General features: G+C 41.0%; 2 protein-coding genes across 2 annotated transcripts; one reads left to right on the top strand and one right to left on the bottom strand.

The window, feature by feature from the left end:
- Positions 1-280: 280 nt before the first annotated feature.
- On the bottom strand, positions 281-4,110 carry LOC306779046 (uncharacterized protein; the record flags this gene model as incomplete). The annotated part of the gene is made up of 16 exons (XM_079270783.1): positions 281-340; positions 646-787; positions 925-1,114; positions 1,210-1,340; positions 1,422-1,513; positions 1,586-1,755; positions 1,836-1,950; positions 2,014-2,213; positions 2,374-2,491; positions 2,623-2,798; positions 2,878-3,034; positions 3,114-3,331; positions 3,414-3,510; positions 3,587-3,751; positions 3,853-3,927; positions 4,003-4,110. 16 exons carry the CDS (start codon positions 4,108-4,110, stop codon positions 281-283), a joined length of 2,214 nt encoding a protein of 737 aa, XP_079126909.1.
- Positions 4,111-13,622: 9,512 nt separating this feature from the next.
- On the top strand, positions 13,623-26,884 carry rasef (RAS and EF-hand domain containing; the record flags this gene model as incomplete). Its single annotated transcript, XM_079270207.1, has 18 exons — positions 13,623-13,687; positions 13,876-14,205; positions 17,818-17,964; positions 18,650-18,740; positions 19,789-19,884; positions 20,099-20,176; positions 20,297-20,412; positions 21,300-21,368; positions 21,531-21,597; positions 22,069-22,157; positions 22,867-23,149; positions 23,742-23,882; positions 24,368-24,518; positions 24,817-24,898; positions 25,045-25,159; positions 25,722-25,832; positions 26,041-26,117; positions 26,782-26,884. The coding sequence occupies exons 2-18, from the start codon at positions 13,901-13,903 to the stop codon at positions 26,882-26,884; spliced, it is 2,121 nt and encodes a 706-aa protein (XP_079126333.1). The 5' UTR covers positions 13,623-13,687; positions 13,876-13,900.
- Between the last annotated feature and the right edge of the window lie 883 nt (positions 26,885-27,767).

Here is a 27,767-nt window from a genome sequence, read left to right as displayed (position 1 = left end):
GAAGCGCAGCAATAGAGTACGTTGTTAGACATTACTCAACTAGCTTTATCTAGACATTTGCTGCTTTTAACATGTTACAGCCCCTTTAGTAACCTAAAGCTTGTGGGCAAAAAATAAATAAAAAAATAGCTCTCCCCTAAAAGAAGGATTGCTGTCTTACCTGACTTATAATGCAGGGTTAAGACAAAAGGACTTTCCAAAGCTTTGATACAAATTCAGCATAGAAAAGACTGCACAAAGGTTTAAAGACAATTAGTTTATTCGGAAGTTTGATCAGATGTTAACACAATCGGCCCAGAGGAGATTTGCCTTTGCTGAGTAGAGTCTGTTCCTCTTTGCCCTAGAAAGACAAGCAGAGTATAGATCACCAACTGCACGTAGATTTAGTCGACAAAATGTTTTTCCAGATTACACTTACCCCGTCTTACTACTTTCATCTCTTGTGGTCTGGAGTAAATCTGAGGTGTAGGTTGCACACACTGGCCTCTGCACAAACTATCCAATTGGCTGTTTTCATCACAAATCACTGCATCACAGTGGATATAGATCTGCAGACAGAAGGGTTTATTACGCAGGGCTACATGCAGCTGTACCATGCAATGTGGCCAATACACACTTCATTTGGTTACAACAGTCCCACTTTACCTCATCTTTCAGAACCACCTCTTCTTTAGTGAAGGTGAACATCTTTATAGAGAAGCGTTTGATGTGGGATGGGACTAAAACCCTGGCGTCGCTCACAACAGGATGGAAAATAGTCACATAGCTATCATCAGGATTCTCACAGCTGGGGAGGGAATAAAACAAGCTTCTGAATGCTTTTTGTTAAACCCATGACATTTGGTTATGTTTTAGGAATCGTCACAAATTGATTTCAATAAAGAGACAAGCTGAAGGTGCACAAAGTTGTATGCTGCCATTTACCCGTCCACAATGATATCCCAGAGAGGCAGAGACATCCGGTCATCATAAAGTGTAGCCCAACACTTCTCCACGATGAGCTCCAAATTTGGGTCAGTAGACTCAATCAGCGCCACCTCAAAATACAGAGGCTGCCTCAGATATTTTACAACTGGATAATCTTCTGCTTGGTAGAAGACATCGTATGATGAATCTGGAAGAGGCGTCACATTAGTAAAAGGCATGGACCGGCCAGACGGTGTAGAGTCTTGCAAAAACAAAATAGGCGTTTAATAAAGTCACCCTTACCTTGTGCAAGCCTCATTTGCACCATCAGCTGCCCTGAGCCGATCTCTGCTGTGGGTTCATAGCTTCTTGGTTTAGAGCTGAATGCGACAGTCTGAGTCTCATTGACCATGTAGTAGCAGGAAACGGTCTGCCTATAGGAGAAAAATGCACTGAAGGTGTTGACCTCTCACTAGACGGTATGTCCGGATCAAAGATTGGACGAGTCCCTTTACCTGTACTCAGGATCAACCGGCGCTGTATAGGCTACTCTTTTGTTGTGATACAGGCCAATCTCATTTTCATACAGCATGTAGTGGTCAAAGAACTAAAAAAAAAAAGTGAGGCATTATAAGGTTTGACAAAATAATGTTGAGATTTAAGGTGAACCAACACTTACTGTTCTAGTGGTGCCACAGGAATCGACACTGAAAGAGAAGTATGCAGAGAGCTCGTCACTGAACGCCGGTTTGCAGGACTGGTCCTTCAGGGTCAGCCTACTTGGGCTGAGATTGGGCACAGATTCCACCTTCACTGCCATAGCGGTCATGGTTCCATTGGGGTAGCACGCTGGGGATAGAGGTGGCAAGGGTGATGAAAATGTCCTACAATCCCAATCAGCAGAAATACTACCATTTTTTATGTCTTACTGGTTGTTGTAAAGGGGAAGGTGCAGGACAGGTAGAGATCAGAAAGCACCCAGTTGTTGATGGGATCCAACAGAACCAAGTCAACTCGGGTTCTGACAGAATCCGAGGTTATCAGCTGCAAGACAAAAGTGAAGTTACCCAGTGCAGCAAGTTTAAGAGATTTTATTGTTAGACATACCTCGAATGCTGTGTCCTTGGCAGTGTATGGCAGTACGAGGGTAAAGTGTGTGCCGTTTCCTTGGAAATTGTATTCCTCAGCCATCTCAGCTGTCAGCACTCGAGGGCCAACCATGGCCTTGAAATTGTGGCCTCGATATCCGTATTTTACACTGATGTAAAACTGATTCTGGTCACAGGTGCCAGTGATGGTGGGTAGCTCTAAAAGCAGAGACACATTCATTAACTATTTGAATGAGCAACTTTCTCTCCCTTTGGTGTTAAGGAGAGACACCCAATATTAATTGAAACATTCTCCTATTCCCCATTGGGTCAAAGCAATTAACTAGATACCGTGAAAAGCAAAAGCTTGATAGCTCACCAACATCCTGATGCGATGCCTGCAACTCTACTGGGTGGGTAAACGGAGTTTCTTCAGGCAGGATGATAAACCCAAAGATCAGAGGGAGGAAGTAGACTGTAACCAAGCGGTCAGGATTCTGCAGATAGAAACAGCTCAGTTATGTATTTGAAACACTGCCATGCAGAGAAAATAAGATTGCACGGATTGGCTTTCTGCATTTATAATTTCACATACATGTTTCAGGACTACATCCGAATCGAAGGGTACTGAAAGAGAGAAGCTCTTTGTTCCATTGGGGTGGTTGTGCTCCTGGACAGTGAAGCCTCTGGCATTGCTCTCCTCAACAGTGAGAACCCCAGTGGAGAAGGTGATAGTCCTCAGTACCACATCATGAAGAAAGGTGCCCAAGACACCGCTGAACACTCGGACCTCTGGACCAGTATCTGAGGCACAGGAAGAGACAGGTTTGTAGCCTTCTCCTCGAGCCTGATATTCTGTTGTCTGCTGGAGAATGTGACTTACTTTCGTGGAAGTGGGGAGGTTGCGGCATAAGAGGGGTGGTAATGGGGAACAAAACCTTGTATCTGATATCATCTTGGGTGTCAGTGGTCCTCCACAGTACCTCAAGCATGGGCTCAACACTGTAGGTGATGTGGTACTGGTAATCTGGGGCATGGCTCTGCAATTATTGATGACATTTTAATAAAACATGCAGAGACTAGTGACTCTTGCATTTCTAATGTGGAAGACCTCCCAACCTTGAAGTGACCATCAGGCGAGCCCATTGGGATCTCTAGGACGATGTGATGGCGTGTGGTGGACAGTGTGTAACCCCGTGCGGCCATCTGAGATCCATGAAGCCTCTTCCCGTTGATACCCATGTGCATTTCTAAGACTTCAAAGTTGCCATCCAACAGCGGTGTCACACGGCGAGGTACATGCCAAGAGATTACATTGTTGATGAAGAGGACGCCACCTGTAAATGATCAAGCAACTGTTGCCGCAACTGTGACAACCAAATGTTAACAGTGTCCAGCCACTGATTGCTCGAGCCTTACCTGTGGGACAAGCAGCTGCCAGGTTCACCACATTTAGACCATGCGGTGCCCGATAGTAGGCGCTCACCCTGAAAACTTCCATGGGGACTCCACCCACCTAAAAGATGTCAAGTTTAAAGTCATGCTTTTAATACCAAGTAAAATGCAAACTACTGGAGAGGAGTGTTGCTTACCTCCTCCGAATAAGTCTCTGCTGTATTGTACAGGGAGCGCATAACCAGACGGTTCGAGGTCACCATGGCACCATAGCCGGCTTGTTCAGCCTCACTAAGCACCATTGACACTGGTTCTGGGGTGTAGAATGTCAACTTCAAGATACCATGTGCTGCCTCAGAGGCCTATAGGGAAGGGAAGAATGAGTAATTTCCTCAGTTTGCAATAAAAAAATGTTGCAGGTTGAACAGCAAGTCCACCGCAACAGTGGAATTTTAACACGTACATCAGGAATGGCGTCAATATCTTTAACATCTTGAGCCTGTCCCTTTGCATCAGGAGTAGTAATGTGGTTTGACACCTAAAAACAAGAAATGGTGGTTTAATAGTTTGTTAAGACACTAGTTGGTAGAACCATAAATGTAAAGTAACCTACTTCCATGTAGTTCCTGTCACAGAGAATCTCTCTTGAGGCCCACTGAGTGTAGCTGCATGTCTGCATCACATCATGGGTAACCACGTCTGATTGAGTGTGGCCGTACATTCGGAGCCTTAAGCCAACATTAAAGGTCTGATCGTCCTACAAATGTAATGCATCAAATGAGAAGCGGTTCGGCATTAGTGGAGTAAAGAGCTGCAATCAAGCAATTTATTTAAGTAATTAATGAAAAAGGTCAAACATTTCCAGCCGCTTTTGTCCATTTAGCATTGTTAAATTGCCTAGTGTTAAGATATTATAAAGGGTCATTTCAAAAATTCACAGACCAAACATTAATTTAAGGGAGAGAAATACAGCCCTGAGATTTTTACATCACATTACAAACACTTTGTAATATATATTATAATAAAATGTCATCTAATAAATTGAGCTCAAACACACTTTGTTGTCCACGTAGCAGCCGAGCAGAGATGAGTAGATTCTGGTGTTACCCCACGGGTCAGACTCCATGCTGTAGCCACACTGAGCAGCCAATCTGGGTGTTAACACAACATGCTGGGTGCCAACTTGAGGGGGGGGGGGGGGGGGGGGGTGCAGGGAGAAAGAAAACCATGTCAGGACTTTACTCTCCTATCGTGTTCATTAGTAGATTTTATACTCACAGACGGCTTCAACCTCAAGCTCGTTCCCCACTGCTAGGGCCTTGTCCAATGAAAGTCTCATTAGATTCCCCACACAGTCTGACCGTAAACCACTGCCTGTTAAAAGAAAAGGCTTGTGAGGAAGAGTAAACGTTCTTTAACATTGGTAAAGTAATTTAGTTTGAATTCAGGCTTACGTGACTGAGAATTGAGTTTCATATTTGGCCTTGCTTGACCCAAGAGGATTACTGCAGCCATCAAGTTCCATAACAAACTTGAACAAGTAAAACACACAGTTTAGATACATTAAGTGTGCAGCTAGCAGTCTTTGGAACAAAGACTCTAAATTAACTTACATGTTCCCAAGCCTCCACATGTTGCAGTCTGAGCGCAGCCTAACAAACGAACTAGAGGAATCAAATCACTGTCAGCGGTTGGCACTGCACGCCCAGCACACCCGACAACAAACCAACTCTGAAGAGAAGTGACTGACTACCTTATTGCTCCAGCACCAGCTGTTTTATACATCAGCAAATTACAATACACAGGTGAGACCAATTGGTGATTCTCCACTGAGCTCACATGCAGTGAGAGAGCTTGATGTGTGTTTCATGAAGACTGGAAAATCTTAATATATGCATACACAATAATCGGTAGTGTGATGAAAAAATATTTATTGTTCACTTATTACAAACATATATACATTTGAGTTTGGCATCAAAAATATATCATTTTAATTATTCGAGAGATCCAGTGTCAAAAGAGGGCGACTATCTTTCCTTAAAACCATACATTTAGAAATAAATGTAAGACACAAAACATGTTTTTCCTTTGCAGCTGAGAGAGTTATAATCTGTATTGCATGCAAACACTTGATTGAGCTTTGTTTATAGTCACAAACCTCATCCCAGTGTGTTCAAGATGGGGCAATAACATTTATTACCGACAGTAAAACCCAAGCTCATCTTTTCACCTGCTCTTCATTGCTCTTAATGTCGTCAAACTACAAATGTTTTTGCAGCAAACGGTTTGATTTATAGTGGTGTCATTGCTTGTACAGGTTGCTTTAGGTTTATATTTATGCTGATATCTTTAAAAAAAAAAATCAATCCATTCCTATCCAGATCAAATAATAACGATAACTTGTTATATGACAGCTGTACATAACTAGAAAATGCATTTCCTGCTGAAAATGCGTTGGAATGCTGAAAGCTGAAATGAATCTCAAAAACATTGCTGAAAATAGATATCCAATTTTAAAAAAATTGCAAAAAGCTTAGTAATTCAAAAAGTTGAAAGATTACAAATATGAAGTTATATCACCCTTCTCCTGAAAGAGCTGAACATTTTGATCTTCGAACGGTTTCTGTAGCTTATTTGTTGTAGTAGTAGTAGAAGTTGTAGTTGTAGGAGAAGTATTATTAGCAGTATCAGTATTAGTAGCATTTGAATAAGTACTAGTTGTAGCAGGAGTGATATTTGTAGTAGCAGTAGTAGTAGAAGTTGTAGTCGAAGTATTAGTAATTAGAAGAAGTAGTAGTATCAGTAGTCGTAGTAATAGCTGTAGTAGTGGTCGTAGTATTTTATAGAACAGTAGTAGTAGTACAATAAGTAGTAGTAGTAATAGTAATAGTAAAGTCCGTTTTTGAAGTAGCAGTAGTAGTAGTACTAGTAGCAGTCGTACTAATAGCTGTAGTAGTATTAGTACTGGTAGTAGCAGGAATAGCAGTATTAGCAGTTGTGGTATAAGTAATAATAGCAGTGGTAGTAATAGCAGTAGTGGTAGTAATACTATTTATGGTAGCAGTAATAGCAATAGCAGGAATAGTAGCAACAGCAAAAGTTGAATTAGTAGTAGTAGTAGTAATACTAGAAATATTAGCAATAGTAGTAGTTGTCACAGTATTAGTAAGAGCATTCATTATTTCAACAAAAAAAGCCTAATTTTGAGCTAAACGTTTACATACAGTTAATCCATGAGGCTTTTATTTTGAAAGGGTGGGACTGGGTGGGGGAGGGGGAGAGGAGACATAATCATCATGTTTGACACACATAAACAGAGGTTATTAAATGACAGGCTTCATCACAAGCAGTTCAGTTAGAATTCACTCTCTGGGGCTTTTATTTTGAAATGGGGTGTGGGGTGTGGGGGAGAAGGGGAGAGGAGACAGAATCATAATGTTCGATAAACACAAACCGGTTATTAAATGACAGGCTCATCACAAGCATTTCAGTTAGGATTCATTCTGTGGGGCTTTTATTTTTAAAATGGCGTGTGTGTGTGTGTGGGGGGGGGGGGGGAGGAGGGGGGAAAGACCTCTGAAGATCCCTAAGACCTGAATGACTGTATGAGAGACACAGAGAGAGAGAGAGGGAGAGGAGTGTATGTGCGCGTGTGTCTGTGAGTCTGTGTGTTTATCAAGATCACTAATTGGCTCAATCGCGAACACCTGTGTGCCTGAAGCCATTTGAAAATATTCTCCATAGAGATCCTATTGTATGTGTTTGTCTCTCTGCGTGTCCTTGTGTGATTTGTCTTTGTCTCTATTCAGGTTTGTCTCCAGAGAGAATCGGCTGTGATCCAGGCATAGAGGGTTATCAGAGTGGTGTCAAAAGCCAAAAGACAAAAGTTGGGGGTCAAACAGCCTCATTGAGACTCTGTGAAAAGCCAAGTGTCTCCCTGTCTTCTCCAACCAATCAAGAAATATTCCAAAGGTAACAGAATATTGCCAAATATGTGCATTCATTCATTCATAAGCAAAGATACCACAAATATGGAGACAAAATTATTATGAACTCAAAATATCAACATTTATGTTCTTTCACATTAGCTCAACACACACACCTCTTCATGATGACCCCGGACCAACATCATCAGCTTCGGGTGAGTTCAACACTAACATCACACACTCAGAATATCACTTAAACACATGATGAGATGCGACAAAAAAAAGATGTAAAAAACAAAATGACCAACAAGTCATATGAATTTGAAGTTTCAAAGGTTTTATACTGGTGGTGCCGCATACCACAGCTTTACTTTTGTTCATTTTGAGGAATTTCTGTTTTAAATTAATTTCACACTTTATGCAATAGCAGCAAGGAGGAGGAGGGGCTTTAAACTTAACTCATTATGTGATTATATCTTTCTTAAGTAACATGCAATGATGTTGGATTTCTTTCCTTTTAAACTGAAAAATAAAAAAAGGCCTAAAAATTGTAACTTTTATAGCCAATACATTTTTGTTTGCCTTTACAGGTGCATGTCGATGTAAACAAACTGACAAATACAACGTAAGAAATCTTAATCGCTGTACTTTGTCTCTACGGTATTTCAGAAGAATATTTAATTAATAGAATGCTTTGACTTTCTATCAAATAATGTGTTCAGCCAGCAGGTGTCCCTGTGTGTGACCGCTGGTTGTGTCTTCCGGATGAGGTGTGGCTGTCCATCCTGTCTCTGCTGCCTCACAGTGATCTGAGCAGAGTGACGCAGGTCTGCAGTCGCCTGCACACACTTGCCACCGATCACACCCTCTGTGAGTCAGCCAGCTGCACTGTTAACGCTTATTTGGCTATTCAGTGGTGTTAAGTAAGTGACCTATTGCTGTTTTACTTCTTGAGGTTCCATTTAAACACAGTAGTTAATGACATCTGTGGAATGTCCTGCAGTATTTCCACGTGTGTCACGGCACATGGTGTGTTCTCAGGATGTAAGTACTTCCAGTAAAGTGGCGTACTGTACCACTCCCTGTACAAACATACAGTAAGATAACCCAGACCTGCACCATCGCATGCTCTCAGACCTGTACACACAATGTAAGTCAGAGGCAAAGTTTTGAATCACCAAAACAGGTACATATGGCGAACATTAAATCTTTCTCTTTCTGAAGGGAGACATCTGAGGATTGCAAACTCCGACCTGACGGAGCGGTGCTTACTTTGTGTGGGCAGACGTCGTCCTCACAATCTGTGTCTGTACAGCTGCAGTGGCCTGTCTCTCACCTCCTGTGGGCTGCAGATGTTTTTCACTCTGTGTGGAAACTTTCTAAAGGTAAAAACTGTCAAAATCAGAGCTCAATGAGTCAGGTCAAGAGATTTCTTTATTCTGGGCTACTTTATTGATCGCTCAGAGCTAAAGAAACTGCAATGGGTGGACGTTTGGTGAAAGCTTTTGGATGTTTTCCATCACATGACTTTACAGTGTGTCGCTCAAGTTGTAGGATGAGAGCCTCCTCATCAATAACCCACCACACCGTCTGTGTCTATGTAAAATATCTTCCACTTGGAAGGAAAAAATTACAACAGTTTAATTTTCCAATGAGATGCATTTAGTTTTTCTATTGACACTGTGAATTTATTGACTCAACATCCTGAATCCATCTGCCTGCTGTCAATGTCATCAAACTGTCCAAGGTCTAACCCTATCTATCCTGTCATTTGTTAATTACAGGAAGTCAAGGTCACAAGTTGTACTGGTCCTGGTCTCCATGGTGACCAGATGCTGCGTCTGATTGGTCAGCTGTGTCACCATGTGACCAGTGTGGACGTGGGCTGGAGTGGCGCCACAGACACAGGAGTGAAAGCCCTGAGTGACTGCTGCCCAGGGTCAGTTTTTACAAACACACACGCACACACACACACACAGACACTCATTGAAAGTGTGCAACTGACCCCATGCCGTGTTATGGAACAAATTACAAATTGTTCAATTGTCATACAACATGCATCCTGAGGTGACATGCTGGTTGATATGGTGAGATCATGTTGTTGTTGTCCAGTGAAAACCATGCATCTCCATATTTGTATTTTTTTATGTTATCAGCGCTCTTTTGTGGGTTCAGATGATTCTATGTTCTTAGTCGAAACAAACCCTCTAAAAAGTCACCCAATTATTTAAAACATGCACTGTTTTCAATCATCAGCCATACATTGGATGGATCTGTTTTCTCATTTTATGAATCAGTGTCTTCAAACACTCACAAGCTACAGTAAAATCCACCTTACATTAAAAAGCTTCCCTGGATGGCAGGATGTTCCCTCGTGCTGCATTTGTTGAGAGCATTTGAAAGGTTTTGCTGAGGCACATACTTCTAATGTTATAGCCTCTTAAATCCACCATTTCCCTGGTAAACTTGAGTGAACAGTAGCACAGTACAACACACCCTATCACATGAATGTACAGTAATAAAATGAATGGAAGGATGGGCAGACAACTCAAGTGTAAGGACAGTGTTAACCCTTTATTTGTCTTCCCTGTAGGTTGCAACTAAAATCTGTTGTCCTGAACAGCTGTCATGTCACTGATGACCCACTGATGAAGCTCGTCATGAGGCACAAAGAAAGGTCAGTATATGAATGTCCATATTCATTAATTGCTGTCAACGTACAGCAGGAGATGGTTTCGGTTGAGTGGCTGTATTTGTCATCTAGCTAGAACATGTCTTGGTTCACCTCCTGAAGTGGACTTGACAATCATTCACATTCTTACCTGCCTTATTAGTGGATAATCCATCCAGATATAAAGAGGATGTGCACACACGGCTGTTTGTTTCCAATTGTGTGTTTTCTTATTAGTCTGTGCAGATTGGAGGTGTTTGGCTGTCAGTTCCTCACTCCATCCTGTCTACAGGCAGTATATGAGGTACTTTATTTTGAAAAGTTAACAATTTATCTTGTAAACTGCAACAAAAAAAAAACATGTCTTAGAATCAGGCCCGTTGTTTTCCTAATGTTCATAGAACGTTCACAGGACGTTGTTTGGAGTAAGCCAGATGGAGTATTATTTTCCATCAGGTAGTTGTCAATAGAGAAACAAAGACATTGATTTGGTGAAACCGTTTATATGAGTAATAACTCTAACATAGCTCACCCCATACATGGTCGCATAATTTAGTGACGCGACAGCGTTTGCACTGCAATGTGTTTTAAGGCTAAAGCATGACACCCTACTTTTGCTAAAGAGAAAGTTGGAAAAGATGCATCGATGAGTCCTTTCGTTTAGAAAGTGAAACATACTCCTTATCTTTATAATCCTCCTTACGAAATGTAGATTGGATGTGATATGGATGTAACACACAACAACATGTTTTCCACTACATGTACGTATGTAGTTTTTCACTTTCTGTGTCTCAGATGTGTCCTGGCCTCCAGCATCTTAACATCGGACAGGTGCCAAAAGTAACGGCACACTGTCTCTCCGTGATGACATCACTGCTCAAATGTCTCATTTCAATCAATCTCACTGGTGAGTTCGAAAATCGGTGACTCAAAACCCCAGCTTTGTATGATTATTAAATGATATCTCTGAATGTTGTGACTTACAGGTACTCTCTGCATTTGCCTCTTACTGTTACCAGGTCACTGATGCCACAGTGGAGACTTTGCTTCAGAACTGTGTCGAACTTCAGAGTTTGACATTCAGCTCCTGTCCTGGAGTCACTGACCTGACAACGGACAGCATCAGTAAATACACACCCTGTATCAGGTACACGCACACAAACCTGAGCTAACATACATGTGAGGAGGTATTGATTTACATTAATATGTATCCTAACTAATCATCTAACCGTACCCCTACAGAAACAGAAATGTCAGAAGGATCTGTACCAACAGAAGTAATGTGTACTGCAGGTTTTCTTTTAGGTTAGACTCATGTGTGCCCAGTTTGGTGCGGTCTGGACGTTAGCAGCTACAGTGTGTGTTTGTCCGTGTGTTTGTGTGTTAGATCTCTGGATGTGAGTGGCTGCAAGGCAGTAACAGACGCAGGAGTTCAGTCTCTGGCTCTGGGATGTAGAAGACTTCAGCAGCTGAATCTCAGTTCCACTGGCACAGGAAACAGAGGGTACAACACACATCACACAACAAACTGAGCTGCATATTTGTATCTGTGTTTGTGTTTTTTGTGAGCACTTAAGCTGTGAATAACCTTGTCGCCACCCTCAGATATCAGCTATAAAACTGATGAGGAAAACGTTAAAGTAACTTGCAGAAATGATGTGTGTGACACAGGGTTACTCTGCTGGCAAATTCCTGCAGCAGACAACTCCAAACAGTCAAACTCAATTTCTGCCACATCACCTTAGAGATTATACTGAAGCTCTGCAGATGCTGCAAAAGGCAACACATATCTCTTTGGGACTTTTCATAAGATATAATAATTACCAAACATGCAGCAAGCAGGCCCTTCCTCTTTTATATAATGAGCACCGTGTAAGATCTATGTCAGTGATAACAATGAAGCTGTGTTGTGATTACTCGGAAAACAGATCAGCTGCTAGTGGAGTAATTATGAGAGTGATAAACCAGAATAACTTTTATCTGTAAAGCACTGCGACACATTAGCACAAAATGATGCTCATTTGCTGTCTCCACGTTTCTCTCTCTTTAGGTTGAAGGCGCTGCATCTCTACGGCTGTGCACGTCTCCCCGCTGAGAGAGCGATCAGGGAAGTGAGCCCCACTGTTAAAGTTGACCGCTTGCCGTGACTCACGAGCAAACATCAGCGTGCAACTGGACAGATAGGCCGAACATATCGAAGGGCAAAATGTAGCTATGTAATAGTAGATCATCTTGAAAATAATCCAAATAAAGAGACTTAACATTTTTACTTTTCTTGCATTTATTCCTGGGATATTTCAGTAAAATGTAATTGAGGCCTGCTGGGTATCAAGGAGGATCATGACTTATGTTCAGAGATGGATAGAATGCATTTGAAGTTATCTGTGAGTGTTAAACTGTGTGTTTAAAAACACATTTCTCCCCCCCCCCCCCCCCCGACCCTACGGTTTCATTTCCTGCAGGGCATGGAGTGTTTCATCAATATAATCCAGCCATGTTAGAATCTTTGAAAGGGTTACCTCTAGTTTTGATCAGAGTCATTAACTTGTTATCTTTACCATGGCTCATGAGACAAACTTCTTCAACAGATCTTTTACTGCTATGTCCCTTTGAGACATGTCATATCCAGGTGAGATATCACAGTCAAATGTATGTTTTAAAAAACATGTAGAAAATGTCGTGTGCAAAAATGTACAGGCCTTTCTTTTCATGGAATTTAAAGAATGAACATATAGTCACACTGTGGGTTGCTGTTTGTAAAGACATGCATTCAAAATTCGCCCCTCCTCTCCTCTGAGGGTCAACGAGCGAGCGAGCTACAGAGTGGATGAAGAGAGGGACCGTTGTGAGTGAGAACAAAGCCGTGAATCTGAAGAATGAAACATCATTTTCCGATTGTTTCACGGCGGCTACGTTCTAAAGCACAGATAACAGATGCACTCCACCTCGTTCACTCAGAGGGAAAGAGCTTATGGTGACATTTTTAGCTGATCTTGAGGGTGGCTGAACGGGCTCACTTTTGACCTCCAGGGTTAATCCGGCCCTGAAGTTTTTCTTAACATCATTCATTAACGTGATATACACACTCATAACAGACAGTCAAGTGATAGAACACCTGTTGAAATGTGTACATGCATCCATGTTGTAAGTTTGTCTTTGTTTTTATTTGTTTGTCTGACTTTTGAGCTCCATGTTATGTAATCAAATTACTTTTTTTTGAAGTAAATCATTCATTCAAACAAAAACTAAAGTAATGATTGTGATTTGAATAAGTTTTACAAATAAAATGACATAGAGTAGCCTACAGCATATTGTGTGTCAATGTTTATCCATCTCGGGTGTATTTTATTATGTATTTATCTTGTGTGTTTTGGATATCATATCCTACGAATTGAATAATCTCTGGTTCGATCATTTCTAAAGTTTATTCAACAACATTACAGACGATTAGCCTTTCTCCACAATGAAAGCTCTTTCATTTTGGCCTGAAGCCCAGCCCTCCTCTATTGTTGAGGTAAGAGAGGAGTGAACACACACACACATACACACACATTCACACACACTGCACAAAGGTACTGATGGCTGGCGCGTTACCTGAGTCGGACACAGCCGCGTTTCTGTCCCTCCAGCTGACTACTGAAACAAACCGGGGGATTATTTGGTGAAGACAATATAGCAGCCGACGCATCCTTGTGTGAGCGGTAAAGAAAAATGGATTACCTTGATCAGACAATTTGTCAATGCGTAACAGCTGTCGCGATGTTTGGATAAGCGCGAAGAAGTCTCGGAGTTGGGAGTTATTGGAATAAAACGTCGGCGTTTCTGTCAGGTTTCTGGGTTTGCTCGTATAGGTCTCATTATTTCACTGAAACGCCTTCTTTTTTTCCAGCGAGCCACTTCCCTCCATCGAGGGTATGAGCGCAGAGGAGCAGGACCGGCTGCGCACCCTCTTCAACGCCTACGACGCGGACAACTCGGGGCGGATCGAAAGAATCGAGTTTCTCACCATCTGCGCGGAGCTGCAGGTGTCCGCGCGCGAGGCGGACCGGATATTTGACCGACTAGACGTCGACAACGACGGGACCGTCACCCTGCTAGAGTTCATCAGCGGCTTCCACGAACGCTACGGAGAGGACATGGAGTCGGACGGAGGAGAGGTGTCCGCCGCCTGGGAGAACTTCGAGATGAGACTGGGAGAGCAGGCCAAGTTCATCCCCCGGTGAGAGCGCGCGCACCTGTCCGCTGGCCGGTCAGGGAGTCGGTGGATGTCTTTAAAATATGGAAATAATTGAGATGATATGAATGTTCTCAACAGTGAGCGCACTGTAGGTTATTAAGTAAAGGTGACGGTGAGACATCATGATCGCTCCAGGGAAATTCACAAATTAAATATTAAAGAGAAATCCAAATGTTAAAACCGGTCAAACCACTTGTCTAACACCTGCAGCCATGCTATTTGAATAACACGCTGTGGCTCAGAAAACAGTGACTGTGTTGTATGTGTTGATCTTCATAAGAGTCTGTTTTACTGCATCTCATTATAGCCGAAAGGTAAATCAATAAGCGCTCATATCTGTTCCAATTAGGATGAGATCTGTTACTCAGCTTCCAACAAACAAGTGGATGTGTGGAGAGTGAAACCTGCAGGTGATCAACAGTTAAAACATGTTAAATGATTAGTCATTAGAAAAGAAATAATTGGCAACTGTTTTGATAATAAATGTTTGAGATCTTTTTTCAGGCAAATATGCCAAACATTATTCTACCCAATAGCTTCTTAACTGAGAGGATTTTTAAGAAATCGCTTGGAAACTATGATGGACATTTTCCACCATTTTATGACATTTTGTGGATCAAACAATTAATTGACAATCGTAGTATCAATAATGAGAATAATGAAATGCATGTTATGAACAATATCTTTGTTGGTAAATGGTTATACATCTGTTCATTTAATAGTCCGAGTCCTTCAGGAGGATGCGATAAAAACCTATATAATTGTGAAACTGTGCTCTTGCTCACAATAACTAATGTTCACTGAATTATATTATCATTACAATTGGCCCAGCTAAGTGACATTTTGTTGTTGTGACATATTACAACACAGTTTTCCTCTCAGAAGTCAGTAAAGAAGTCTCTCATGATGAACCTCATTTCTGAACAGCAATTCTTGCGAGACTTTTTCCACTAAAACTAATATAGGGATTTGTTTTACTGTTTCCAATATATTTTGGATGGCACACAAAGTCTAAATATTAGAGCTGAGTGATATAGCTGAAGTCAATGTAAGGACATAATTATTATATTAACTTATTAAGTTATTAAACAACCAACATTGATGAGCTGTATTCTACTATTAAAGATGTTATCATGCCAAACAAAACCATAACAATAATAACAATAATAATAACAACAATAATGTAGTTTTTTAACTGGAGTTTGCTCAGGGTCATTCATTTAAACACAAACTAATGCTTTAATCACAATATGATTCTACTTGCAATAAAGTACTGCTTAGTACAATAAAGAACCGCTGGTAATCTAACATCTAATTCACTTATGATGCAATTAAAGTCTCATTTTTTAAAATTCAGTCAGTCCTTCAGGCCTTGCGTTGACTCGCCCTCGTGCTGCTGTGCTGCTGTGGCATTGGGTCATTGATTGTCACAGTGGTGTTGTCTGCGAAATACACTCTTTTATCTTCAAGCAGTCAGCTGAGTGATGCCACGTTGGAAAACAGCTCACTTCAGACAAGTGTCTGTTTTTCATTTTGGAAATGAAAAGAACATTTTGCGTGACTATGAGATTGGAAAGAGGAACAAATCGGTTACATTCCTATAAATGCTTGTATTGCTGCTCTTGCTGATGTAAGAATCTCTCAGCTGATTGAGGCAGGGACTTTTATTCAGCTGTGCAATAAAACGGTTCCTGTGGACAAGATGTCCTCTATTTTAAATGCTCCATAAATATTCATTTTGAGAAATCCCCTTACAAATCCGATAACAGCATGTTTTGTAAGCATGGACATAATGTTGTTAGGTCTTAAGCACCAAATCACGCAGCCATTTCAGAGTGAACTAGGATTCAGGCTTTTGAGTGTGTTAAAGAATTGCTAAATATCCATTTTATGTATTTCTGTATTCTGGCTTTATGATAATAGGCACCTCCCAAACCCAAAGAGGAACAAGTTACATTTTTGTTGAATTCAGGAGAGATTCTTGAAGTAAATGCAAAAACATAGAAAAACAAGTCAAGATTTTGCACAGTGAGTTTAATTGCAATATTTGAGCCACTTGACTTATTTCTGTCCAATTTCTTTGAATGTTTGTGATTCTAATCCTGTAACGAACAACCCAAACAAAACACTTGCACTTTCTGTGTGCATAACATTATGGTTAAGAGTTTCTCGGATGTTGATCTGTTGATATGACTTAAACAACGATCCTGAACAAATCAACTACAACCTAACAACAGTTTCTATGTTCAACTTTCCGTGCTTGTTTGTGTGTGTTTCTGTTACGATCACTTTGTGTTTAACACTGTATGATGTTGCAGCTCACTGTGTGTGTGTGTGTGAGTAATTTACAGACAGCCAGCAGTGTCTATATGCTTTAGCATGACAACCAGTCCGCCCTGTCAGAAGGCAAACACACTGTAGACTTGTGTAATGCACATTTACTACTGTGCTGTGACGCAGGACGCTTCATCACTGTATCAATACAATTATTTCAGTTTGGATTATATAAGCATAGAGTTAAGTGTGTGATTAGGCTTTACCTGGACACATCCTTATGGTGTCTGTATGGTATTGTCTGGGGAACTCTGGGGAATAATTGAAGTGTTTATCAGAAATAGTTATGAAGTTATTTGTTTGGTCTATTTTTAGCTCTGCATCTTTTGTGTATTGGACGATGATGAAATGGTCGTAGACTCAACTTAAAAGTTAGATCTTCTTGGGCTTTCTAGAAACTCAATCGACCAAACTAAAAATGCACGATACCAAGGAACACCCATATGCTTTAAGGTTGTCATTTTTAAAAGGTTTTACTTTATCATTTTGGGAAACAGCTTGTTGAGGAGGGAGACCTCGGGGAACTCTGGGTTGGCAACATTTTTGAAATGGCTCTCGTCAAAGAGTAAGGGAAATGATTTTATTCCTGATATCACAATGGGTTACATTTCAGATGGGTCTGGAAATAACAGGAAATACATATAATTTCTCAAGTATTGCAATAATCTCACTTACAGCTTTACAAGTAACATGCTAAACACGCGTCTCCAAGTAATACCAGTAACTAAGATTATTCGTACGTTGACAAATTAAAGTTTCAAAGAAAGGTCTATCACACTGTTAATCAACTCCACAACAATTACTGAAACAGCAAATCTGATACAACAACACATCAACATGTTAACACCTGGTAATGAGTAGTAAGAAGGCAAACAACAATTAAAAAACGGGACTATTTGTTGACTGGGACTGGTAACTTCCTAGAGTCTCCAATGGCTGCCTGTCAACTAGTCCCAGCCAATAAATAGTCCAACCTATTAAACAAGCAAGATATAAACGGGTCAATCAGTAATTAGTGAGCTCTAGAGGTGCTGGTAGGGGGATTCTGTTACCTCCGGACAGAGGAAGGCTAGCTGTTTCCGCGTTTCCCGTCTATGTGCTAAGCTAACATTTTAAATTTTATTTTTTTTAATCGCCGTTCACTGATGTTCAGGCTCTGTATGAAACAGAACAACTGGGATTGTTAAACTCTTTAAAGTCCTAAAACACTGTTGGGGGAAACATGACTGTGTCTGATGTTCAATCCTAAATGTCTTCCAGGAATGAACAAGCAGCTATGCTGTACCAGAACATCAGTCTGACTGAGCCCAGACTGATGAATCAGTTTGAGAAGGTCATCATAAACTTCACTAAAGAGATCAAACAGCAGAACTCAGAGATGGAGAGCCTGGCCCTCGCCATCAAACGGTGGGGAACACACACACACACACACACACTTGCATGCTTCAAATTGAGTGAAATTAAGATTTGTATATGACATTGTGAAACTGAATTGTGGAGTCTCATTTCTGATTTCCTTCTCTTTATCGGTTTAAAACTGTTTGGTAAAGGACAAGCAGCTATTTAAGTAACTGTAATCACATTTGATGAGTTATGGATATATAAGAGAAGTACCTCTTGTTGACAATAGGACTGCAAATGAGAATGTGTCTAAAAATGATAACGTCCTATACTGTTATGGAATAACAATGCTAATGATAACACTGTATAACTGCATGCTGCAGGCTCATCTGCCTGTTGATCTTTGTGCATCACCAGTGTCTTGCAGAAAAGCTATTTCTCCATTAAATCAACTCCACGGTCTATGAAAGCCGACATGGCAATAAACCGTTCTGATTTTGAGTGGGTAGATTAAGACAACACCCCCACTTTGTTGAGTAGCCCGAGCAAACATTTGGTTTAAGATATGTTTCATAAAAATCCATGATATCATCATCAGTGATCTGATCTTTATAAAATCAGATATGGGGGTCTTGTTGGGGCGGCAGCTTTCAGTAATCTGATGAGCTACCAGTAGATGACGTGTTAATGAGGAATGTTTAATTATATTTAATGGATGGATGGTGAAGTTATCCTGTTATTGTTTTTGCAGAGCGCAGGACCAGGCATCTATGCAGCTCAGTGAAATGGAAGATGATATGGACCAGCGCATACATGCTGCTGAGAAAAAAACACGAGAGCAGGTGGGACAAAACTCAGACATAAAACCCCCTAAAAGCCCAAACCATCACTCTCTGAGCATGTTTTAATAGTCCTGCCTCATGTCTTTGTTTCTCTGGAGTTTGTGTAGACAAAAGCGATAAGCAGGATGCGTTTGTTCAGCTCTTCCCTCATATCAAACAAACGTAGGCGGTTGAATATCAGATTACTCATCCAAACACAGACACGCCTGCTGATCAGCTGGATTTCACAACGCTGTGGATCCCAGATATGAAACAGTGGAAAGATGGATTATGCTTTAGCCTCCAGCATTTAATGTGATGTGTCAAGCTATATTTGTGATGACATGGGTTTGGTGGTGTGTGGATGAAAAGGATGAACTTCTGTCATTGTGTGCTGCTGACAACTGTCAATAATGAGGCAGGCATATATGACTGGAACAGGAGCTTTTTAATTCTTTCATTAAAGTCGTTCTGTCTTGTTAGCCTTTGTTTTCAATCTTTTTCACGGATTCTAAACGACTGGATTGAGAGATTTATGAAAGCTGGAATCTGGTGAAACAGTGTGGTGGGTGAAATTATAAAGATCCGATAACAATATTTAGCTTTCCATGACATCAGATGAAAAGTGAAAACGACTGACTTGGCGACAGAACAGTACAGATCACTTGCTGGGTCAGGCATCAGACCGTGTGATTTATTTAACTTGTATTCATTTCATCTTATCTTTGGCCCTGACGTTTCTTAAAAACGTTTCTTAAAAGCGGGAACATAAGTGCTGTTTTATCGCTATGTGCATAAACTTATGTAAGTGTACTTTTCACCGACTTGGGAGCTGCTGTTTGTTTTGTGTTCTTCTCCGAAAAGACAGGTCTTTATTTTTAGAATCTGAAGATACACAGCTGCTGATATCGATTCCCCAGCGGCCTCCGTCATTGGTTCAAAACCTGCCCCTAAAATAGTCACAGATGAATGTGTCACACATGCACACTTTCATTAACTGCTATCTTCATGCAGCTCATTATTTGATCTATGTTTGTTTGTTTTTTTGCATTCGTTTGTGTCTTTGAAGGAGAAAAGGAAAACAGAGGCCGCATTGAGTGAGTTACGGAGAAGTTATGAAACTGAAGCGTGTGAGCTGCAGTGTAAGATCCAGACCATGCAGACGGTAAATGTTTCACCTCTTTGACTGCACTTCATTTTCACTACAATTTGCATTTCACAGATTTGGATGCAAACAAATAAACGCATCTTCAAAGTTAAGTGTAATGTGCATGTTTGGGAAAGACACGGTTCTGTTTAGTGGGAAGTAGAGTCACACTGACTGCAGCTGGACTCAAGTCAAATAACCTCAATCTTAAATATGTGAACTCGTTCATCAGATAGAAGAGAAGTACAAGAACATCACCGTGAAAGACGAGAGTCCAGCGTTGAGGAAGAAGATCAATGAGCTGCTACTGGTGAGACTGAATGTTCCTCCACTCATTGATGAATGTCAGGGAAGTTTGTATCAGGCAGGGTTCTTACTTTTTCCTCTCAGTTCCTACTTTACAACCCACTCAGACTCTTTCTTTCTGCAGGACAACCAGCAGTTAAAACAGAGGCTGATGAAGTCTCAGACTAAAGTTGCCTGTCTGCTCAGTGAGATGGACTCGCTGAAGACGGAGCTGACCGATCAAAGCATCAACTCTGAACGGTGATCTTGTTAGAGTTTGATCTGCGTTTGTTCCCTTATGTATGCTGTGTGTTAACGTGTAGATGTTTCATTTCTTTAAATTTATGTTTGGGTCATTCGACTGGATTCATCTTGACTCATGTTGAGTTGAGTTTCAGTCCTTTTTGCAGTCTTTTGCGAGACGTTGAAGGTGAAGCACAGTTGAATAGGCCTTGGCATATCTGTGTCTGCTGATCATACATTAGGATGCATTTCTCACAGTGAGAAGGAAACACGATTGTTGAATAAGACTACCTCTGTCTACATGCATACACACGCTTTGCTTCCAGTGTAAACTCTGAGAGTCTAAACCTGCGATTACTGGGCTGCAGAACAGGTTTCCTCTCCTTTTTCTCACGTCTCTTTTTTTTGTTTTTGTAAACCTGAGAGTAGCAAATATTGTTCTCCCTCACACATAGAAAGCCCCACTGTTTAGCAACAGAGAATGACAGACAGACAGAGGCCGCCTCCATCCCTCTGAAGGTGCATTCGCTCCTGGGGGGTTGTATTCATTTTGTCACAGCTGAAACAGGATATCCTGGAGTGACTGCACACACACACACACACACACACACAATGACTTCTTCATAAGCGTTACTTAGCAACAGAAGCAACAGGGCCACCACCAGGACGATACTCCGCCTCCTCCTCCTTTGAGGTGTCTCATGTCAATCATAAATTACCGGTGTAATGTCTTTGAGTTAATCAGTAGATCTGATGTGAAAATGGTGTAGTGGCCATGTTGTGTTTATGTCCCTTGTGTCACTAAAAAAGAGATTTCCACTGGCACTAAGTCAGGTTGTAATATCTGTGATTGCTCTTGTGGTTTGTATTCACAACAATCAACAATTGTTGGTGTTTTGCTGCAGCGACGAGGAGCTCATGACACACTTCTCTGATGAGCGAGACGTCCTGGAGAGCCAGATCGAGATTCTGCAGTAAGTCAGACAACTCATGTTTGTATGTATGAGAGGTTTTCTACTAGAGACGGGACGAGATCTTGCTGTACTCAGAAATAACTTAGATTCAAGGAAGAAAAATAAATATATTGGAGAATAAATCATTTGTAATACTGATGATCTCTCCTTCTGTGTGGATAGGACAGCCAACAGGAAGCTGCACGACAGCAACGATGGTCTGAGGACTGCCTTGGAGAGGACCAACAGGGTAAAGCTGCACAGTTAATACAAGAAGAACCAAAACTCAAAACTAGTTCAGTTTGAAAGTGACTGAAGTTATTTAATCCACTGGGTTGGTAGACTCCATATAAACTTGGGATTCTGATGCTTCTTTGTATAAATAGTCTGTTTACTTTCGGGTCATTTGACAGGATTCATTTGTGGCTTTTGTTGCTTTGAGTTGAGCTTCAATCTTTTTTACGATCTAAAAGACATAAAAGTTGAATTGCAGTCTAATAGAGCTCATCATCGAAATGGATTAATCAGGTTTTACTCCAGCTCTCTCTGCTGATTGTATGTTTGGTGATGCATTTTACATGTTTCACAGGAAGAAAGAGAGAACAGTAACAGAGTTAGTGTGTTACATCGATCAGCAAAACTATCGCAGTACGACTATTTGTCAATTTCAGGCAGCCATGAAATGATGGCAACATAACGTTTAATTGTTGTTGTGTTACAGTCAGGTAACGGTGGATCACCAGGAGACACAAGAGACAGAAGCAGAAGTAAAATCATCTGCTACACATCACCTTATGCACTCATGGATCGGTAAGACCTGCAAACAGAGCAGATGGTTAAGAATTGTTTCGACGTCTCTAGTCTAACTTTATATGCGTTTTAATATCAGCACTCCTTCTGCACCTCCGGTGAGTGCTACTATATATGTTATTATATTATTAGTCCTAAATCATTAATGAATCCTTTCAGAAACTGTCAGGAGTTTTGAGCACTTACAGTTCATCATTTTCAGTTTCATGGAGGACAGAAGTTCAATGTTAGGATTTAGGATAAATAAATGGTTCGCAGCTTTTTACATAGTAATGAAGTAAATGTTGAATGTGCTGAGAAATATTTTTTAAGGTGTCTGGGTTTGAACTTGGGACATTGTGGTTATGTGGTATTCGTCTTTGGCAAAAAGGTCACCATGATAGCGGGTAGTTGTGTTTTTGGCCAAATTCGAACACAATCGCCTCTCAGATTTCTGCTCCCACAACAAATCCATGGAGGAAATACGTGGTTGACCACTTTATACTGAAGAAATAGTAAAAATGTTGTATGGCTGTGGACCAATGTGTCCAAACTGTTAACCACCATTATGCTGGGACCACGGCAGAACTCTCAGACAGATATCTCAAAACGTAGGCAGAGGAAAATGAAAACAAAACTATCTGAGTGGCTGGATACCACCAGGGATAGGTCTCTTTGTAATTTTCCCTTGTGTTTTGTGTCACAAATTCTTTCCTGACCTCCTCCTCAGGTTCTCCCAGCCTATGTACAGCCGCCGACCCAGCTGTGACAGTCTGGCCTTGGCCATGTGTGACCCAGGCCTGAAGCGCAGAAACAGCAGTGAGTGCGAGGAGGACAGCCTACCTGAGGTCTACATGGACAGCGGCCTGTCGACACTCAGAGGTTCCCACGGAGGCTACGATTCAGAGCAGGAGGCCAAAGGTCAAGAAGAAGAGGAAGAGGAAGAGAGGGAGAAGAAGAAAGGGGAGCATGACAACAAGGATAGCGTGACGGGAGAGAACTCTGATACTGAGGTGAGACAATAAGTGACACAAGTGTACATGCCCATCGATACTGCAGCAATGCAATATTTGTTTGAACAAGTCTAAGAGTCTACAACCATTCAACAACATCTCTGTGACGCTGTAGCCTGATGTCATCAAAGCAACATGCTCACAATGACAACGCAGACATGCTCATGCAGGCGTAATGTTTACCACGACACCGTCTTACTGTTTGAGCATGCTCACGTTTGCTAAGTAGTAGGGCTGCAACTAATGCTTATTTTCACTGTCAATTAATCTGTCGATTATTTTCTCTATTTGTCGATAAATTGTTTGGTCTATTAAATGTCAGGAATGATGTTCAGTGTTTCCCAAAGCCCAAGAGGACATCTTGAAATGTCTTGCTACTAAGTAGCACTAACACAAATTACAGCTGAGGCTAATTTGCAGGTATTTGGTCATAAACTAAAGTAACACAAATTGAAAACGTGACTTTCAGCAACTTTCTCATGTTTACAGCTGTACAGGTTGTAATGTTGTAAAGAAGGTAGTAACAACATGTGAATTATGTGTGTGAATACATTGTTGTGTTCATGACTGCTATTGTGTGTCTACATCACAGCCAGCAGAGCCTCAGGACAGTGACTCATCATTTTGGTCAGACAGCAGCTCAGTTTTGGACTGGAAGCCATCTGAATCCATTAGTGTGACCAAAACGCCAGCCCCAACTACACGAAAAGCCCTGAGTGCCATCAGTGTTCAGGTAAGAGAGAGAAGATAAGAAAGAGAGGAGGTTATCCCGTAGAAGGTAGGAAGGAGGGATGTGTTCTGCCACCACAACCTGAGGCAGACAGAAGGAGGAAGAAAGCTCACAGGATTGTTGAAAATGTATTTGACAATTTTGCTTCAGGACAAACTTTACAGTTTTAGCTCCACCACTTGTATGGCAACAAGTTCATCAAACTCATCAGTGTGTCCTTTTCTTACCAAAACACTTTAACATTGTGTACATTGCAATCTCTAGTTGTTGCTAGTGGGGCTTAAGAGTTTGTTGTGTGTATGTATGAGCCATAAATGTATCTTCTCTGTCCCTGAAGAGAGCTGATGATGGACAGAGATACAAATAAGAAAAGCAACAATTGCAAAATAGAGGACAAAATATATTTAACATGAAGAAAATGTGCAGAATACAAATGCAGTCAAGTTACCACAGTGTTGCCTCACTCTGCCTCTCTGTCCCCTCTCCAGAAGGAGGACAAGGACAGCAAGGACCCGGGCTACATGACATCAGATAAGGCCTACAGGATTGTGTTGGCTGGAGATGCTGCTGTGGGAAAGTCCAGTTTCCTGCTTCGCCTCTGCAAGAACGAATTCAAATTAAACTCCAGCGCTACACTGGGTTCGTTAGAAAAAACTAAAGCCAACTGTTTGCCGATCTTATGTTGGTTCAACAAGCTTCATTGTCTTGTTCTCTCTTCCTTTACCTGTCAAATCAAGGCAACAACTGTTCACCAAGACTGATTAATAATACATTTCTGCATATGAGGCATGAAGTCATAGCTTCAGTAAATATATAGTTCATCTGATCAGGCACCGTCCCTGAGCAAGGCTGAGACTACTGAGTAAGATGTGTCTTTTCTCTCTTTTTACCAGCTTAGTAGGGTGTCATGTTGCTTGTGTCTCCTTTGTGTGTTCAGGAGTGGATTTCCAGATGAAGACTCTAGTTGTGGATGGAGAGCCTGTTTTACTACAACTATGGGACACTGCAGGACAAGAGAGGTGTGTGTTGGTGTGAGCATTAAACTAAACTAGACACACAACAGTGCATAAGGACATACTGTATTTATCTTATCACAACCAATAAGTATAATAAGGGTCATATATTTTTGTCTGTATCTTGGATCATTTTCTCCCCTTCGTCTCAGGTTTCGCAGCATTGCAAAGTCGTATTTCCGCCGTGCGGATGGTGTGTTGCTGCTGTACGACGTCACCTGTGAGAAGACCTTTCTTAGTGTTCGAGAGTGGGTGGACACGATCGAGGTGATTCAGCACTCTTCTCAAAAGTTGCTGACTGACATTGTTTGTATTTAGCAAAGAAGTTCCAGACCTCAGCAGACTATAGTGACGGTGAAATCCAGCCACTGTGTTCTGTAATTACAATTTGTATTGGCAGCGTTCGTGCCATCATATGGTTAAAAAGTAAAAGTGTGTCACATGCTCATTTGAATATCAAACTAAGTGATCTTGCTTTTTTTTCTCTCTTTTTACATGCCACAGATATGTAAGTGTTGGATGTACATTGTTTGAACCGTGCTCTGCTGTTATGCTGTGGGCATGCTGACATTTATGTGACTTTTGATATGTGCATGCTTTACGTGTATGCCATGTGTTTGCTGATATAATGTGTTCTCTGTGGTGCTTAACGTCAAACCAATTGTTTCCGTTTTTTTCAAATTCCTTCAGTACATAAATTCTATTATCAACATGCTGCAAAATATGTACAACAATACAGCAGTTTACAATATTTAGGTACTCTGCAATATTTTGTTTTCCTTTTCGTATATTCCTGTTTTTACCTTCTTTTGTCTTTTTGTTTGCTTAGCAGGATGTGTCCCAGGAGGATATTCCCATCATGCTTGTGGGTAATAAGTGTGATCTCAGACAAGATCGAGCAAACTGTGTTCCTACCAGCTATGGAGAAAAACTGGCCATGGTAATATACACCTTCAATTTATTTTACAACACTCATACTATATTTGAATGACGTATTAACTCTGAACATTTGGTGCACTGCCTACAAACTCATCTGTTATCCTAGTTTGATCCAAATGTCTCAATTTTTTGCTCACTGTAGGTTGTTGACTGGCACTCAAAAAAAATATGTGATTAAAAATGAATGATTTCCTTTATTCACCCACCAGACATACAACACTCTGTTCTGTGAAACGAGTGCCAAAGATGGCTCCAACATCCTGGAGGCTGTGCTGCATCTGGCCAGGTGAGATACAACTCATTCATTCAGACATTTTAGTTGTTAGAAACAGGTGCAATTGATAAATAAGTATTGTCTTCCATTTAGTTCTGGCCAGGGCACTTGTGCTGTATGTGCAGGCTAATGACAGTTGCTGCCCTCTAGTGTGTAAAAATAAGACCAGAATTATTGCTGCAAAGGAAAACAAACATGGGAGTTAAAGGTAAATAAACAAAAAGTTAATGTTTACATTCAGTGTTACCCACCAAGCCACATGTTGTGTATCCTTGAGGTCAAACAAATATGTTTTATTGTAAAACATTTGCAAAAACGAATTTTGTAATCTTTTAAATTCTGCATTGTTGCCATGCATGTTAACCGCCTCGTAGTCTTCTTCTTCCCTACATTGGTTGGAGCATTGCAGCATATCTTGGCATATTGCTGCCACCTGTTGATATACGAAACAGGGACCCACTCATAGTTATACAGCCTCATAGAGCTACTGGAGGTCCAAACCTTGAAAAGGAACCTTCTCAAAATACACATGTTAGAATGGAATTAGCAAGTTCTCTATTTGGACTGACATGACATAACACTCAAAACAACAGAAAGTTCTCAGTTACTGTAAATGTAAAATACTCCTCCATGAATGTCTTGTTCCACCTGTTCCTCTTTTCTTTCCACCCCTTAGGCAGGTAACCAAACAGGCTGCATTTGATGAGAAAAGCAACTGTCAGTCGCTGCCCAACTTAGACGCTCCAAGGAAGAACCCGAACTTGTCCTGCTGCACCTGATCAAATTCCTCAGAGCTGGATCTCATCACAGGTGATTAAAGGACTACAAATGCAAAAAGACTTCCAAAACAGAAATGAGACATAATCTCTGCAGCAGTATAGCAACAGGAACAAATCATCGTCATCAACAAGCCAAACAATTAAACATGTGGATTAAGTTAGCCGACGATCATGGGATCCCAGCAGAATACTCGCAACTTCTCACGTCAGTTCATGTTTTTTTTTGTCATTGAAGGTTATTTATAGATGATATATTGCGCTGTATTACAGAGTCGAACTGTGAGTTAATCTATGAATGTTTCAGTCAGTGCAAAGTTCTTGCCATGTGAAAGTTATGTTCATTTTCTTATGATGCTATTACACATATTTGCATAAATTCCTTCAACATATGATTTGCACCGTTTGCTGGCACTCGTGAAGATACTTCAAGCAAATCATGAAAAGAGAAAGACGATGTGTGAGAAGGATTTGAAAGTGAAGGCAGGTATATGAGCGTGTTCATAAAGTGACATAAGTATGTGACACTGACAAACACCAGCATGTGAGGACAGATTCTAGCATGTTGTGATGATGAGGCAATAAGACGAAGAAGAAGAGATTCTTATCTGGTCATGCTATTAACTGTGGCACCTTTCTGATTGTTCCAGAGCTCTGTTATCATCAGTGCTGGTTTGAAATGATCTGCAGCCTGTTTGTGCCCTAAAAGAAAGCAGGCGTTTGTTGTTCACGCCACCCGGAATGTCAAACTATATTGCAAGTAAACTGCATCGATGGCCGACATAGAGGCACTAAGAATTTTGGGAAAACTTAAAGTAAGAGCCTTATCTTTGTTCATATACAATGCACCCGGGTGCAATGTGTTATTGTACGGTAAAAGACTTCC

The sequence above is a fragment of the Melanostigma gelatinosum genome (genome assembly GCF_949748355.1).
Source record: "Melanostigma gelatinosum genome assembly, chromosome: 6".
NCBI lineage: Eukaryota > Metazoa > Chordata > Actinopteri > Perciformes > Zoarcidae > Melanostigma > Melanostigma gelatinosum.
Note: the sequence above shows the minus strand (reverse complement) of the source record. Positions and strands in the feature narration are given on the sequence as shown.